The sequence below is a fragment of the Siphateles boraxobius genome, unplaced genomic scaffold, assembly GCF_051911475.1.
Source record: "Siphateles boraxobius isolate OS27281-9 unplaced genomic scaffold, OSU_SipBor_1 66, whole genome shotgun sequence".
Lineage (NCBI taxonomy): Eukaryota > Metazoa > Chordata > Actinopteri > Cypriniformes > Leuciscidae > Siphateles > Siphateles boraxobius.
The window spans coordinates 14,947,581-14,964,977 of record NW_027509193.1 but is presented as its reverse complement, the minus strand read 5'-3'; the positions used below and the strand labels follow the sequence as shown (position 1 = coordinate 14,964,977).

The 17,397-nt window shown below is 38.7% G+C and overlaps 2 protein-coding genes across 3 annotated transcripts in view; both read left to right on the top strand.

Moving 5' to 3' along the window:
- Positions 1–12,885, top strand: part of nubp1 (nucleotide binding protein 1 (MinD homolog, E. coli)) — a 32,384-nt gene extending 19,499 nt beyond the window's left edge. For both annotated transcript variants that reach the window (XM_077212608.1, XM_077212609.1), the window contains 3 exons: positions 7,164–7,266; positions 7,591–7,674; positions 12,271–12,885. In XM_077212608.1, the coding sequence (XP_077068723.1) occupies positions 7,164–7,266; positions 7,591–7,674; positions 12,271–12,320 (237 nt within the window). In that variant the 3' untranslated portion in view covers positions 12,321–12,885. The remainder of the gene's footprint in view (positions 1–7,163; positions 7,267–7,590; positions 7,675–12,270) is intronic.
- A 62-nt stretch (positions 12,886–12,947) lies between these two features.
- The window catches only part of ciita (class II, major histocompatibility complex, transactivator), a 29,042-nt gene continuing 24,592 nt past the window's right edge, over positions 12,948–17,397 (top strand). Inside the window, exon 1 of the mRNA XM_077212532.1 lies at positions 12,948–14,720. Within this exon, the coding sequence (XP_077068647.1) occupies positions 14,399–14,720 (322 nt within the window). The 5' untranslated portion in view covers positions 12,948–14,398. The remainder of the gene's footprint in view (positions 14,721–17,397) is intronic.

The window sequence follows — 17,397 nt, the reverse complement described above, 5'->3', positions numbered from 1 at the left end:
CTATACATATATTTGACTTATCTGAGAACACAATATATGCCTGTAACATATATGAATATTTATGTGTCCAAACATGTGAAAAAAATATTTGAGTTCATCCATATATGATACCATATATCTGCATATATTACAGTAGGCTACTGGTTTCTCGCATATATGGACAACATTATGTATATGTAACATACATATTTGTTTCCCAAATATTTAATAAATGTATGTAAACATACATGCATGTGATACTGATGCCTTGCAATTAGTACATTACATATATGCGTCTTACATATAACATGTATGTGCATATACAGGAAAATATATGGCACTTACATGAAAACGGCCCTTTTTGCTAAATATGTTTCATATATGTCTATGTTTTATATATTTGAATTTTGCATATATTCTCATATAGGCAGCAGACATACATAGGCACTGACATTATATATGTAATTTACTTATATTATTACATTTCTGTATGGAAAGACATTGAAACAGTATGAAAATTAATTTTAATCATTGTGATTCTTTGTTTTACATGTAGTTTCCCCCGATCCCCTCCCCAAAATATATATCATGTATTGTTTGAGGGGGAAAAAAATCATATATGATAGCATTTTTCTACTTTTGGGACTATAATCATACTTTTTAGTTTTTCTTGACCCTGTAATTTAGTAACTGTATAACACATTAACTGTAATTATGCGTAGGCTATATGATGAAATTATTACAGTTTCTTGTCAATCTATGTCTATTTTAATGTGAACAATGCGCTGCCATTTTAATTCAGAGTGGTGCAGCACAGCAGAAATAGACTTGGTGCGGTGCGGAAACGATGCACTGCTGTACACGCTCCGCACCTGGAACGGATCGCTGGACCGCATCCGCGTGCAGTGTGAACGCTCTAACCTGTTGACATGGGTACGTAAAAAAACACGCACCGGATACGCACTGCAAACGGAGTATGTGTGAAACGCGCGTTACCTCACAAGTTAAATTCGTCAAATAAACTGACCTGTGTGAGTATTAATTCAGCACTTGCAGGTAGTTTGGTAGAATTAAATGTCCTCATTCCTTTATATCTGCGGGAGTCGCGTGTGGCGCTGATATCTTTCTCTCATTAGCAATCGCAACTTCCTTCATGAAAAAAATATAATACGTACGGGCAGGGCCGTATTAAGACAGTGTGGTGGCCCTGGGCACTATACCTCAAAAGGCCCCCCACCCCCAAACCCCCCCTTCAGACATCAAGGTGATTTCTCAAATGTAATTTACTAACTTGTCCAACTACATACATGTAGGCATATGAGCAGTGAGCACTATATTCAAATGTCTCAAATCCAAATGTGCATCAATTCATTGACCGCGTCAATTAATGTTTGCCCAAAAATAATAATAAATCTATCAGGTTTCTTACCTTTACAGGCTTGAAAATGGGTCAGGGGTGAAAAAGGTGAGAAGGATATTGCCCCTGTAGAGGGGTCCGGGGGAATGCTCCCCCGTAAGAAAATTTTTAATATTCCATATTTTAAAGCAACAATCTGATGCATTTTGAGATGCATTTTTTTGCCAACCTGGGGAGAGCTGGAGAAACTTTGCTTTGGCCATGAGTCAAAAATATTATGGCCTCCGTAGCGTTAGCTAATAATTTTACCAGCGCAGTAAAAAAAAAAAAAATCAACTTGAATTTCTATAACTCTGTGTGCTGAACTGATAATCACTCTTGTGTGCTACACAATCTACTTAATACAGACAACGTCATTATAAAGAAAAACAACAAATCAAAAAAATATATGATCATAATCTATGACAAAAATTAGTGGGTTACTCAGCAGTAAAATTTAGAAAAATCACAAGTGCACAATAGTTGTATAAAATCTGAATATATATTGTGGGGAACAAATAAAAGATAATAAGTGTAGCACTAAATCTGGTAAAACGTTTTCATGTATGAAGTTTAGCAGAACTGCTTCTTCCTTGATTTTGCGCAAGCAAAGGTGTCAACTACATCCCCAAAGTCCATTTCTTTGTTACCGTCTCCACAGTTAGCTCCGGCTTCGTCAGATTCAGCGCTGCTAGTGATCGCAATTCCCGTGATGTTCTCACAAAAAACTAGTGATGTTCTCACAAAAAAACTTTCGATCCCTGGAACATTTTGAATTGTAGCTAAACGTCTAGCGTCCTTGCCTTTCTTTAACTTTCTTTTTGCAAAACCACTCAATTGACGTCTGTCCATTTTGGATTTAGATTCATTTTCTGTAGCCGTTAAAAAAATGACACATTTGCGGCGCGTACTTGTTGTGGACCAACTCAACTCTGACAGATTGGGGAGGGGGGAGTGATAGAGGTCATGTAATCTTTATTTATTTACAATTTATTATTATTATTGTTAAATTAGTGTTCATAAACGAGTTATGTATAGTCTTTCAAGAATTTCAAGTTAATAATAGAACAATTTACAAAAAATATTTTCAAAGCTTGTGTCATGTGGTTCCCCCTAGTGGTTGTGAATGGTTGGTGCCCCTGGGCACTGGCCCAAGTGCCGTTATGGATAATCCGGCTCTGCATACGGGATAATGTAGAGCGAGGCAGTTGTTATTGCGAATGCAACCCTGACAGGCTGATCAGGACCCCGACGTGAAGCGGAGGGGTCTTGAATCAGCCTGAAGGGGTTGTATTCGCTATAACACAGGGCTCGACAATGCAACCATTTTGCTCGCATATGAGCCTAAAAATCGATACGTGCGAACCGGAAAAATGATTTACGAGCACAATGTGCGAGTAACTACAACCTACCATAATCCCCCCACCCGCCCGCTGCAGTGCACCTCGCCTAATCGTTCAAAACACCCCGCCCCGAGTAGCGGGCAGGACGCAACGCAAAGCTGGTGTCAATCATATGAAAGTTGTTGAAACGCAGGGAAAAAGACGGCTAGTCACCGGAGCACCTGGAGAGATCCTGGTGTGCGGGTCGCTCGGTGGCCGCTTGAGCAGCTCATCACAAAAACAAAAGACAGAGATGTCAGCAGCTGGAGCAGGGGCGGAGTGGCAATCGGGAGAGTCGGGACTTTTCCAGGTGGGCCGGTAGTGTTTCGAGGTCGCGAGAGCCGGTCTGATAATAGTTATACATTGCAAGTTCTCAAGAACACCATCCGGCGGCCAGGTGTGCGGCTGCTGTCCGCTTGTCAAACTGTGCTCCCTCTCTGCTTAACCCGGAAATAAATCCATCGATCCGCTAATTCTGCGAGCCACAAGAGAACACTGTATACTTGCAACTGATCGCCGCGGCAACGACCGCTTAGATTGAGTTCAAAAACAACACATTTTAGCGCTAGATCTCTTATTTAATAGCGAACTAAATGAATGCTCTGCTAGTTAACTGGAGATGTTTTAATTAATTGTATTAGGTACATCTGTACCTCAATGTTTCAAAAAGTGGTGGGGGACAATATCAATCCTGAGAGAAAGTGGTGGGACACGACTTCACTGGATCTAAAGAAATCAATCTAACCATAGATGTGAGCAGTAGTGGTGGCTTTCTTAATCTATTTAAAATAATTACCAGAAAATACCCCCCATATTGACACATTGAAAAAATACCATATTATTACATAAAATGACAATGCATATAGTAAGATTAAATCATGAATATATTAACATACTAACAGTATACTATTAGATTAAAATTTGACCTTTTATCTAATGTTATTATAATAATATAAATACTAATACACTCATTTAAATTAGTTTCTCCTCCATGTTGTGGAAAGATTCAGATTTCCACAGGTGTGCCAATGTGCTCCTAGCCTCCTCCTGAGAGCAACACGTTCCCCTTGTTCTGTTTTACTGAAGTGATTGTAAAGTGTGATTTATACTTCTGCATCAAATCGACGGCGTAGCCTACGCGTTAATACTGTTCAGTAGTCTTGTTTACATTAGGTGTGGTTGAGTTGTTTGAGTGCTGCTGGTGTATCGTGAATCCATCCCTGGTTCAAAAACTACATAAGCACCAATTACAGTTTTTTGTGATGAGTGATCAGTGTTTTAAAAGCGTTTTTCAATGTGTCAAATTTTCAAAACATCCGTTTCAGTATTTTCAAATACGTCGACAAACTTTTAAGGCCAATGCTGAGTGTGCAGATACAACAGTCATCACTTCCATAGTCCTCCAATGGTTTCACACCATAGTTGAACACAAAGAGAAGGAGCACACATGTAGTATATATATATATGTATATAATAAATAGTTTGTTAAAACATGTGTTACTTGAACATTTTTCACTGCGCTCCAAAATTTCTTTGTGTGCTCCTAAATTTTCTCATTTAGGAGTATATGTGCTCCTTGGAAAAAACCTAAGCGTAGAACCCTGTAAAAAATGCCTCGCTCTACATTATCCCGCTTATTACATGGCTGCCTACCAAATAAATCAATAATTTGACACAAAATATTGATTTAAAAATGATTGTATTGCTCCAGAGTGAACAGAACTGTCTCCATGGCAATGCTCTGTTTTTCATGGCAACGGTGTGTTATATTTAGTAGCATTCTGTTATCAAGAAATAACAGACCGCACTCTACATTAGAATTCAACCAAGCCATGTAATAATAAATAATCAAAAACATGAATGTATTCACTCATCCATAAACATTATTGCCCCTTAAACATTATTAACGTTAGATCCATCGGCATCACGACAACTTCCATGATTCCACGCTCATTTTCTGCGTCATAAATCTACGTCTTTGTTATTGTAAGAAGTCAGCGACCCCTAGCGGTGAAAAAATGACATATTTTGGCTTTAAATTGAGTTAACCTATGCATGCTCTTACCTATGGCTCTTACTAGCCTGGATGCCAGTCGAATTTAGCCCCGCCCACAACATTTGAGGATGGGAAGTTCGGTCTGGACTTGATCCGTTGTGAAGCAAGTATGCTCGAACCAAAGCTGTTTGGACCAATCAAATTGTCAGGGCGGGCTTTATAAGGTGATGGACAGATGATCAACAGTAACGTAATGATCCATGTCACCAAAGAGCGCCTGGGTTGAATTCTTTTACAACAAAGAATGGCTTCCGCTGGATAATTTAGATGTGTAGATTCAGCCATCGCGTCTGTTAGAGAAGATGTAGACAGCGCATTCATTTTAAGAGAGTAACAGAGAACGGCGATCAAGGCATTTGTCGATCCAATTGAGCGCAGAGGCATTTTCTTTCCTGGTTCGGTTGAAACACGACCCTTAATCACAGCCCAATGGAGCAGTGTCAGTCTCACACGACGTCAGACTATGCTCTTACATGAACATCTTAGGGAATTTTCACAAATAGATTCCCAAGTATCTTGTTCAAAAATACACTCCAAATCTTTCCCATCTGGATTTAGAAGATGGTGTATCCTCTCCATAAAAATCAATGAGATTGATATGACATAAGTCCTTGGGCCTTTTTTATAATGTTATCTGTTGGAACTGAAAGAAATGTACAATAAAAATTACCACCTTGTTATGTAGAAATATAATGCTGCACCTGTAAATCCTTACAAAGGAACTTTGCACTCAATTGGGCAAATGTTATGAGTATATCTTCCTCATTAAAATCACCAAACAATTGAATGTCTTTGTGTTATTCCATCTCTACGTGCATCCGAAAGATCAGGAATATATTGAAATTGAGTGTTGTTATACTGTATATTGGCAATAACCATTTGCAATTTTTTTGATCTTCACCTCAATCTATATGTAAATCTGACAGATATTGCTGATCTACTTCAGTTCACAACTGTCATGGTTGTGGACTTCTATATTCTATTTTGCTTGCCTTAGTTCCTGTTTCTCTGCTCCGTTTAGTTTTGGTTTCCTTGGTTACTGGTTATCTCATCGTTCGTTTTTATGATTGCGTATAAATATCACCTGTCAGTCATTATGTTTGTCTTGTACATAAACTCAATCATGTTCAGTCGCTTCTCGTATGTGTTCAGTGTTTTGTGATTTGATTTCTCCTACGTTTCCCTGTGTGTTCCTGAGCGTTAAGTTTAAATAAAGACTATTCTGAGTTCATATTCAGTCTCGTCGAGCGTGCTGCAGACCAGACTGTTACAACAACAGAGGTCAGGGGAATTAATAATGCCTTATCATCCCTAGCATGATGGTTATCATTTTGTATTTATGCAGATGCAGAAGCACAGTTCATCTGCCATATTCATACCACTCTCATTTGCACTTCCCAAAAATAAAGAAAAAAATCTGTGAGTTGTAATCCTCTTTTGTCAAATGGCAAATGTAATGTCTTAAATGAAGTAGGCTAAGCTTTTTTTTTTAAAGAAATTAATGTTTTTAATTCAGCATGGATACATTTAATTGATCAGAAGTGACTGTAAAGTGGCCTTATTCATAATGTTACAAAATATGTATCTCTGAACTTTGTATTTATCAAAGATGCAGCACAACTTTTAACTTTGATAATAATAATAAATTAATCAGTAAATTAGAATGATTTCTGAAGAACCATGTGACACTGAATGATGCTGATAATTCAGCGTTCCCATCACAGGAATAAATTACATTTTAAAATATATTCAACAGTTGTCAAAATATTTCACAGTATTACTGTTTTCACTGTATTTCTAATCAAATAAATACGGCCCTGGTAAGCATAAGAGACTTCTTTCAAAAACATAAAAAAAAATCTTGCAGACCCTCAAACTTTTGAATGCTGTTAAAAATCGTTATTTGCAGATATCCACCGAGAAGTAGCACTCCCCAATTTCTGAACAAACTGTTCTTTTAGTAGCATCTTTTAAATTAATATGTTGATCCAAATTCGCAAACACAAATACACGCAGAATCATTCATTCACCAATCTGACTATCCGGTTCTTGAGTTCTGACTCAATGCTGTAGTCGCTAATAGATCACTGGACAGAAAGATTGTCAGGGAATAACAACTTCAATTCTGTTCTCTTCATCACACAAAGCTGTTGTAAAACTTCAGTAGACCTGGGTTGTGTGGACTACTTTATTATGATACTTTTGCATCCTTTTTGAGAGCTCCATTGTACTTGCAAGGAAAAAGAGAGATCAAATAATTTGTATTACAGAGGAAAGAAAGTCGTACATTGGAACGACTGACCTGTCACATTATGTGTTGTTTTTTGATACCTTTTGTCTCTGTTTACAGAATACTTCACAGATATTTCCTCCGACCACAGGAGGAGCACAGAGAATGTGTGAAGAACTAAATCTCCCTCTTTTGGGCAGAGTACCCCTGGACCCACGAATAGGTACAATAAGCTTAATCTTTTACCAAGGAAGAGAATGTTTTAAACCAGATTAAATAGTAATGAAATATTATTCTACATTTGTTCTGCAGTAAGTGGTCAGGATATGAGGAAGTTTAATAATTTACACCGTAGCACTGTGGTGCATCCCGTTTCTTGATTTTGTGAGAGTGTTTCCTTGTTTTATATTTACAGCGTGTAGTCTGTAGATTGAATCGAGTACAAAAACCCCCTTCAGTGGTTCTTCTTAAAAATATGAGGAAAAGTCAGCAGCCTAGCCAACAGTTTCTAGTTCTCAAAATGTACTTCTGTATTTTGCTTTTCAAGGGAAAAGCTGTGACGAGGGAAAGTCTTTCCTAACTGAAGTTCCAGAATCTCCTGCAGCAGTGGCCTATCAGAGCATAGTCCAGAGTGAGTCATCCAAAACGCCATCTGTTCAAGATTCTCTTTACTTACCTGTCCCATGCATAAACTAAGGAACTGACATAACAAACCATTCTGGTAATGCCGCTTTACAGTGTTACCAAACAGTCCTAATTAATGGTTAAAACAAACCAAGAATTCCCAGGAGGAAATTCTAGAATTTCTAGAATTCTTTTTTAAATAAAATGAATAACTTAAATGTAAACTAAATGTTCAATAGGCCTATTCATCATATATGTGGATAGTACATAAATGTCCAATATTATTCCCTTTTGTTTTGGTTAGTGTGACCACCGCGGTGGCCGAATACCAGCGGCAGTGGTTTACCAAAACACATTTTTGTGTGCGTGAATGCTGTTTTGCGTAGATATTAGGACATGAGTGAAGTACAAAGCTTTGTTTACCAAATAAATGGCAACCAAATGTTACATTGCGACTATGGAAACATTTGGATTTGTGCCGAATGATTGAGGTAGGCTACGTGAGTCCCATAAATTAGAGCCATATGTCGGCTTTGTATTCTGTTTTGCTATTTTCAACAAATTTAACAATATTCCGTGAGTTATTCCTCTGGACATGGAATCTCGTTTCTTTTGCAAAATCCTCACTCACGTCCTTTCATTGAGGATTATAAACGTTTCTTCGTCTGTTCCCTATATTCTTATCTTTTACTATGCCAGAGGAGAAAAACACTACACCAGATACCATTTTACTGGCCAAAAAACAGAAAACATTCAGCTATTAACTTTTTATTTTATTCGGCAAATGACAGTCAACACAACAAGTGAGTTACATTCACTGTGTGCACTAACAGAAATATATTATCTTGTAGGTTTCAGTCTTTATCCCGTGGAAAATAATTTTTTTTTACACTGTTTGTGCTCATTAGACAAGGTAAGGTACATCAAGTTTATTTGTATAGCGCATTTCACACGCGCCGGTGATTCAGTTTCAATTTCTCTGGCAGCGCTGTGTCAAATAGCCTATAATTGTCACTATTATGTTCAGTTGTATCCAGTTCATTGTCTTTTAGTTTGTTTTCATTCATCATTTCTTTGTCTATGTTTCCTGCCATGGACACTACACTAATCATCACAGCTGTTCGTCCTAAAGTTAATCGTCTCATTTAGTTCCTGCTTTTGTTTCAGTTCATTGTCCGGTATTGTTTGTGCTACGCACGCTGTCTCGCATCGTGTCTGTTGTTATTTCTAGTTCTTAAATCCTATTCATTTGTCTAATCATTCTCGTCTTCTTCGGATCTTGCCTTACAATAATATCTCGCTCATGCGGACGATAAAACCAGTGTCAATTGCTTTGGATCATCAGGAAAACATAAAGATATTAAGCCGGGTGCACAATGCGATTTTGGCCATCTTAGACAATTTTCCCGACTCCACAGACACCTGGTGATTGTTGACTCTGTCTGGGACATGATCAAGGTTGTCTCCATGGCAACTTGCTGTGTATCGCTATGACAATCGGGCACACATGAACTTACATATACACAGATACGCATCCGCCCCACACCCCATCCCCCGCCTTCGCCACTTCGTACCCCCAGTCTGACAGGCGGGTCTGTGACCAGCGCCGAAATGGCTGCAGGACCGGATGCTGCTTGCCTGTGCTGGGCTACCTCAATCCCCCACTCCCCACCCATGTTGCAATAGAGTGCCGAAGTTATTACGTCACTTTGTAGGCCAAACCGCGGACGTGAGTTTCATTTTAGCACTTCCGGTTCCCTCGCCCTAAAGTCTATGGGTTTTTTTAATGGGTTTTAGCTAAATCGCCTGAAATAAGGTCTGTGGTTAACAAAGCCTCTAAATATTTTCACATTTTGATCTATGACATACAACACACCAGTTATAACCTGCTTGTGGTTTTTTAAACTTTATGTAGGCTTCAAAATGCATACATTTTGGATTAACTTGTAAAGATTATCTTGATAGACAAAACGTGTAAGGGTCACAACTCTTTGTTGAACACAGATCTTATTTTTTGCGATTTTCCAAAAGTCTGAGTGGAAAATGCATAGCTTTTCGATCGAGGGAACCCATGCGCCACTAACTTCCGAGTTGTCCTACAAAGTGAAGTCATAACTTCGGCACTCTATGTTTCGTATGTTGTAGAGTGTACTGTTTATGTGCTAATGTTGCTGAGGTGTTTTTTCCTGTTCCCAGACAGGAGCATAGTCTGGGGGTTGCCTTTTTTGTCCTCACCTCTCCTCATGTCATGCTGTATTTTTCTCAAGTTGGCGATGATTATAGCAGCCTCGGTAACACCTTAATACCAAAGCAAATTCCTTGTATGTGTACAACACTACTTGGCAATAAAGTTGATTCTGATTCTGATTCTGATTCTGAATTTGCAAATCCTAAAAGATTCCTCTGATTCTTGACTGTCGTAGAGACTGACATTAATGACAACTGAGATCTTACAGTGTGACATGGCTTACAGCGAGGATCATGTTTGTACAGTCTGACAAGCAACAATCGTAAAGGACTATTATAAATCGCACAGTGTGCACCCGGGTTTAGTCAAGAGATGGGCTCTGTGCTACTTGTGTTCCCCACAGTCCCCCCCAAAGTGCAGAGCGGGACATACAAAGATAAATGTTTCGTTGTGGGGAAGTATTATTCAATTTAGCTTACTTCCTAAATTTCATGTAATTTCTTTGAAAAATTGCTTTCCATGTTTAAGGACTTTGCAGCCTATAGTTTAAATTTGAATGCACTTTTAAAGTTTGAATCGCATTAAAAGTATAGTTTTTGCAATGTGCATTTCTGCATTCATTTCTACATAACCTGCATAACCATTGGTGGTTGGCCCTCGAAAAAATTGCCACCGTCACAGCATACTTTTGTTGTGCTTTTCCAAAACAAAAAATTCTGAAAGTATCAGTTTCAACACAATATATTCCTAACGGTCAAAACAGTTTTATGACAATTCTAATTATACATCAGAGAAATAAGGCCATCAACCAACAGAATTGATGTTCTTCCAGCATTGTATAATTTTATGTTTTTAGTTAAATTAATATTGTAAGTTTGAGATTGTTTTGTGTCCTTAATTTTCTTTGGGGGGCCACAAAGGGACCGTAATCTTAATTGTGTAATCTACACATGGGGGAGCCTGACGCTAATAAAGTTTGAGAACCACTGAACTAAAACACCTGAGATTAAAGGTAAACACCTTCAAAGACAACAGGTATATATAAAGACAGCAAATATGTTAGCAGTTTGAGTTAATTTATTTCCCCATTCTTTTAATGAAAAAAAAAAAGTTTTTCCAGTGAGTCGTGAAATCCAGTGGCCACGAGATTTAAACTGAGTGCCAAGAATGCCTAAGACAAGAACTTGTTTTATACAGATTCAATCTTCCCCTTTTTTGGTTCCTTAAAGATATGGTACATGTGCTTGTCAAAATCAGAATAGACCCTTTTCAGACTGTTTCCACACTCATCAACATAGTAAATCTGGTCATTTTCGTTTTTAAAAAATTACAATGCTATGCTTGGTGTTATAATAACTTGGCAGTAAATTGCAAAAAAAGAAATGTGAAGAAATTTTTAAAGTAAGCATTGTGTAATTTTGTTTTATTTTTTTATTTTATATATTTATTTAAAAACTACTTTTCATGCTAGATTAATTTTTATATATTTATTTAAAACTACTTTTCATGTTAAATTCATTTTATGTTAGACAATGTTATGTGTAACTAGATTTAGTCACATCTGCCCTTATGCCGGGTGACCAGGCGTCGATAAGTATAATTGTTGCAGATGTGAGGAGAATCCTACCAAAGGTGTGCTGAATAGATTTCTTCACAGATGTATTTATCGCATCCTTCAACTAAGTCACTGTTCCAATAGCCGCTGGTCATCACACATCAAGCAAGTTCTTTGACCTCAGTTTAGCATTAACCAAATCCTTATCAACAGTCACTTGACTTAAACACAACAATCTGCAACAAGGCCTTGATTTTCTGAGCACAACTCTCCTTTATGTTGGTGGTCTATATGGCTATGCACTGAGCAAGGAAGGAAGTATTTAATATTATGCTGTACATAATGTATACTTCTTCTAGGTAAAAAAAAGGCACAACAGCACCTGCTCTTCCTATGGAGGCTTCAAGAAAGCCAGCCAGTATCAGGAAAGACTCCTGTTAAATGACATGAAACTTTGGATTCATGGACAAATTTGCTACAGCTACATAATGCTATCATGGACCATACTGGACCAGGAGTGTTTCTAGCATGTTGCCCCAGAGGGTCATTAATATTAGAAAGGTGTATCTATCAAAATGACCAATCAGAGTATGTTTTGCATAATGTTAGAGAACACAAATAGACAATATGCTCTGTTAAAAAAAAAAGGATCTCAAGGATATAGTTTAGATTCTGATAATGAACTCCCTCTTCCTCCCGCCCTTTTTTTCTTTTTTAAAGAACCAGATTACAGAAGTGTGTATTCTTTAGAATCCGGATATCTTGCTATTTTTACTTAAGCTTTAGTAAGTTTGCTGTTTTTACGTGCTTGGCCTTCATTTGTGCTGACAATAACACTTTTTTTTTTTTTACTTTCACAGGAATCCGAGATTACTGTTCTTCCCATTCCGCATCAGATGATCTTTGTTGAAACGGAGAACGTCCAGCCAGATCTTTATCTAGACAGCTGGAATATCCTATGAATTCAGACAGCAGTGTCATGTGATTGGCCAGTCACAAAAGAAAGGTCATGATTATCTGCACAATACTCTTGGTCTCATTTAAAAATTAATTTACATGAAAATATAGCCTTTTAAGACTGGATAACCAATTTTCTTCAAATCACAGATTTTGACATATATTTTTTAGAGAAGGGAGATTTGAAATATAGTTTCGTATTTTCTAAAATAATGTATCTAAAAAATAATTCCTGTTTAAAATGGATTTAAAAGTAGAGTTCAACGATGCATGTCACACGGAGCTGTACGTGAATCTAAGTTTGCAAAGTGCAAATGATGAAAGTGAAACAGAAATATAATAATTACTGTAATTAAATGGACATGTTTCAGCAGACCAGGAAGAGTTATGATGCTTTATTATCAGAAAACGTACAATGTGGGCCATACAGCGGCTTTTTCCTGTCATTGAGTAGAAAAATGGCTAATGTTTAATTTGGTTTTGAATGCTTTGTAAAAATAAATTCTTTAAGACATCTATTCTGATCTGTACTAAACCTCTAATTTGTTTTATATATTTTTTAAATGAAGCATATGCAAGAACACATTTTATAGCATACTTACCATTAAACCTGCTACCTTAAGTACTTATATTCAAATCAAGATTTCAGGGAGTTTCCATTTTCAAGGTGTTGTCTGAGCAATGTTTGTTTTCTTATGAGTCACTGTAAAGTATTAAGGGGTCTTTGTGTTTGGGCTGCAAAAAGCTAATTGATTTCCTTTCATACGCACAATTGTGAATGTGAGAGACAGGAAATGCAAGCTCATGTGAATTTTTCGCTGCATTTCAAAGTTTGGTAAATTCTGCCTTGCAAATTTGTTTTTGTTTGACGTATGCCCAATAGAAGATTGATATGTCACTCCGTTTAGCTGATTTTAAAAGAACACAAACTTTAAATCTGTAGGATTGCAGCGTTGCTGTAAAGTGGAGTAGATTGTATATTTATACATTTTGGATGTATTGTGTTAAATTATGTTTCCAGATCACGACTGTTGTGGTGTCTGTAGATATGTGCTCAAAGTCTAGTGTGACAGCTGCTTAAAGCTGCTACCTTTAGGACAAATCAGTAGTATTTCAGTTTGTAATAAATCACTATCAGACTAGCCACTGACACAGCTTACCCCGAAGCATCTGCCACACTTGACCACACAGCTGCCATTTTGGGTGAAATAATTGGCATTTATAAGTTTATTTACACTTTTCATTTGCTTCATCACATGCCATTTGTGCTCTTTACACCAACCACTAAACTGCACACCAAGGATTGTGGGGTAACGTAATTGGATGAAAAAATATCTACTGTTTGCTACCGTCATAAACTGACCACAATAGACGGATGTAACACAAATATTGGATTCGGTTGTGCGTTGGTGCTTTCCTATTTCCATATTATCTAATAAAGGCTCCTTATTGGCTTTGATGTTTCCATGGAGAACCTTTAACATCTATGGATCTTTTCCATTTGCACACAATGTTTACAGTGGGAGAAAGTTTTTCAGAATATTGAAATATTCTTCACAGTAAGAAAAAAAACAGAATGGTTCTTTTGGGGAACCAGAATGGTTGTACTATGGCATTGCTATGAAAAAACCCTTTTGAAACCATTATTCTTAAGAGTGTATATTGCCTGCAATTCCTCGGATGCATATAAAATGTATATTAAGGGAACACAATTCTTTTTTAGTATTATATTGGTAATGATTGCGATCTGGCATGAATACATTGAATCTCTTCCATATAAATTCCTAGTCACAAAAGAGAAGTGAGATGGAGATGTGGTCTCTTGATTTGTCCATGCACAGCACATCAGCAACATAAGTTTTCTTGTGGAAAAAGTACATGCGAAACTGTCCTCACCTGACCTGGGTAAAACTGGTTGTCCTTAAACAAAGTTTAGTACTTCTTTTAAAAATCTGCTTTTTTTTTTAAATCCAGGAACAAAAGCAGAGGTAGTTTGGCATTAGTATAGCAAGGAGGAAATAAAGCATTGAAATGATTGAATCTCTCAGCTGCTGTCCAGTCATGGTTCCCTTTGAGGATGTGCTGTTTCAGGTGAGAAAAGCTTTACAGGTTAGCCCTGACCTACTACACAATCTTCTCAGAGAGCTGCACGAGGCCAACGTCTTTTCTACAAAGTATTACCAGTCTCTCTACAAGGATGGTGAAGTTGAAGAGCAGCGCTTGTGTGAAGTCGTCTGTAATGATGGGGAATATCTGGCCAGAAGACTCTCTTTACCTATCTGGCAAAACTGGGACATAAGCCAAGGCATCCTGGATTCAGCACTCAGAAAACTGGAAGATTTGGTTCCTTCTGGTGAGTTAACGTTTTTAGATGATTTTTATTTCCCTTTTATGTGTCTGCTTACTGTGTATTTATATTATTTATAACACTAATTTTACTTTATTGGCATTAATTGCCCTATGAACATTCATGGAACTTTTCCATTGCAGAAAACTTTCTTTATTAAAAGGTTTGGTAACACTTTACAATACGAGTGCATTAATATGCACTAATTCATGCTATGCACAGATAATTGTGAGTTAATCTATGACTCACTAATCCATTCATTAATGATTGCCACATCAGCAACTAATAAAGAGTGATCATGGATTAATTCCCTATAATCATCTAGTTTTAACTAATACCGTAAATTAATGTTAATTACCAGAATGGGTCGAAGCCATTTATTTTATCTTCCAGCCATTTGTTTTAATGAATCATTAGCTAGTGATTTTCAAAAATGATGTGCTATGATTTTACTTGTTGATGGCACATGACTATTTACTCATTATTAAGCAGTATGTCAGAAAAGGGTCTATTTTTTAGTGTCATGTTACGTTGCACCTGTGCCAGATGTGTTACGAAACAACAATATTTCTGTGCCATAAGTCAAAGTGTGGATGTCAAAATCATAATGACTATTACTTAATGAGTTCATATTCATGGATGTGTCTCAAAAGGCGCAGAGCAGCTCCTCCGTTTCAGCTGCTTTCAGTTACGTGACGCTGGCTCTGAACGAAAACGCGTTGTGGAAACGCGTTGGCCTAGTACTTTTTGTCCCTCACTGCTACTATAGTTTTTCAAGATGGCAGAACGACATGAACAGCAAAATCCCCAGTGTTAAATGAACTCTCCTGGTGTACATATAGATCCGTAGACAAATCCGTGTTGCCATATGTACACCAGGAGAGTTCATTTAACACTGGGGATTTTGCTGTAAGAGCCTCAGTGGACCTACCCGTCACATGTATATAAAGATAATAAATTCTTTGTTTATGAGGATAATCCAGATAATTGGCAGAGGTATTTATACACCATTGAGGACATATTTATGAATAAAAATATTGATTTTAGATAATAAAATATCTAAAAGACTACACATAGTCCCTTTAAGTACTGTTCACTGAAAGGTTCTTTGTGGAACCAAAATAGTCCTCCTGTGGCATAGCTGTGAAAACGTATCGGTTACCTAACGTAACCTCGGTTCTCTCTAGAAGAGGGAACGAGTATTGCGTAAGTTAGCTTACGCTACGGGAATGATTCATCTTTTCGAGATATTGAAGCCAAAAAATTATCCTTAATTTTTGTATCCATTGTCAACGCAGTGCAGCAGCTAGCAGACCAAGAGCAGGCTGTCTAGCGTGCTCATAGGCTGCCCTGCGGGAACTGCAGCAGCCTACCACTGAGCCCGACGTGACGTCACGTCCAATGAAGGGCGCTCGCGCCTTCACGGTGTCAAAGCCCGCCAGAATGGGCGTGGCTTAGCGTATATAAGCAGGGCTCGTAGGCTGTATTCACTGGTTTTCATCGACTGAAGCGAAAAACGCTCGTGGTGCAAGCACGGCAGGTTACGCAATACTCATTCCCTCTTCTAGAGAGAACCGAGGTTTCGTTATGTAACCAATACGTTCTCTTACGAGAGGTTCTCTCGTATTGCGTAAGTTAGCTTACGCTACGGGAACCCTTTGTCAACGCCGTGCGCGCCAAGCATCCACAATGAGTCCCAGGGCTTTCCGGGGACCCAAATAAGTGGGAAATAAGGTGGCCAGCAACGCGGGCCAGCACTTGTACATAAGCACTCATAGGGAATACAGTGCGGCGTCACCGGTCTGTATAAGCATATAACACATACCCAATAGTGCAGCTCAACCAGAAGAGCTAGTATACGTGAGAGTAGCCTGCGCACGAACATCTGTGGACAGAACGTACATCTGACTTAAATTGACAGAAGTTTTGCCTGCAGAGCGGGAACTTCTAGGTTATAAAACCTGACAAAGGTGGACGGGGAGGCCCAGCCGGCCGCCACACATATGTCGTGAATAGAAATTCTGCTGGACCATGCCCACGAAGAGGTCATGCCTCTGGTGGAATGAGCCCTGATGCCCAGGGGGCATTGCAGACCTGTCGACGCGTAAGTGGCTGCTATAGCGTCCAATATCCATCTGGATAGGCTTTGTTTCGAGGCGGCGAGACCATTGGTGCGCCCACTAAACGAAACGAAAAGCTGCTCTGAGCGCCTGAAAGGGGCAGAGCACGCAGTGTAAATCATCAGCGCCCTGAATGGGCAAAGGAGATTAACGTCGCTCTCATTATCGGATGAAGGCAGAGCCGATAGAGAAGTGACCTGCGCTCTGAATGGAGTGCCAATCACTTTAGGAACATAACCGTGTCTAGGTTTGAGGATGACTTTTGAGTCATTTGGCCCGAACTCGAGACACGCGGCGCTGACAGACAGCGCGTGTAAGTCCCCCAAGCTCTGGATGGGGATGCCAGATCGAGCCGAGCTTGTGAGAGGAGATCCGTTCTCACCGGAATCGGCCATGGGGCTGTCAGTGACAGCCGCGTCAGCTCCGGGAACCAAATCTGATTCTCCCAACGCGGGGCTATGAGGAGCACTGAGTGGCGCGTTTCCCTGATCCTCTTGAATAACTGCGGTAGCAGAGAGATCGGAGGGAAGGCATACAGAGGGCGGCTGGGCCAGACTTGGGCC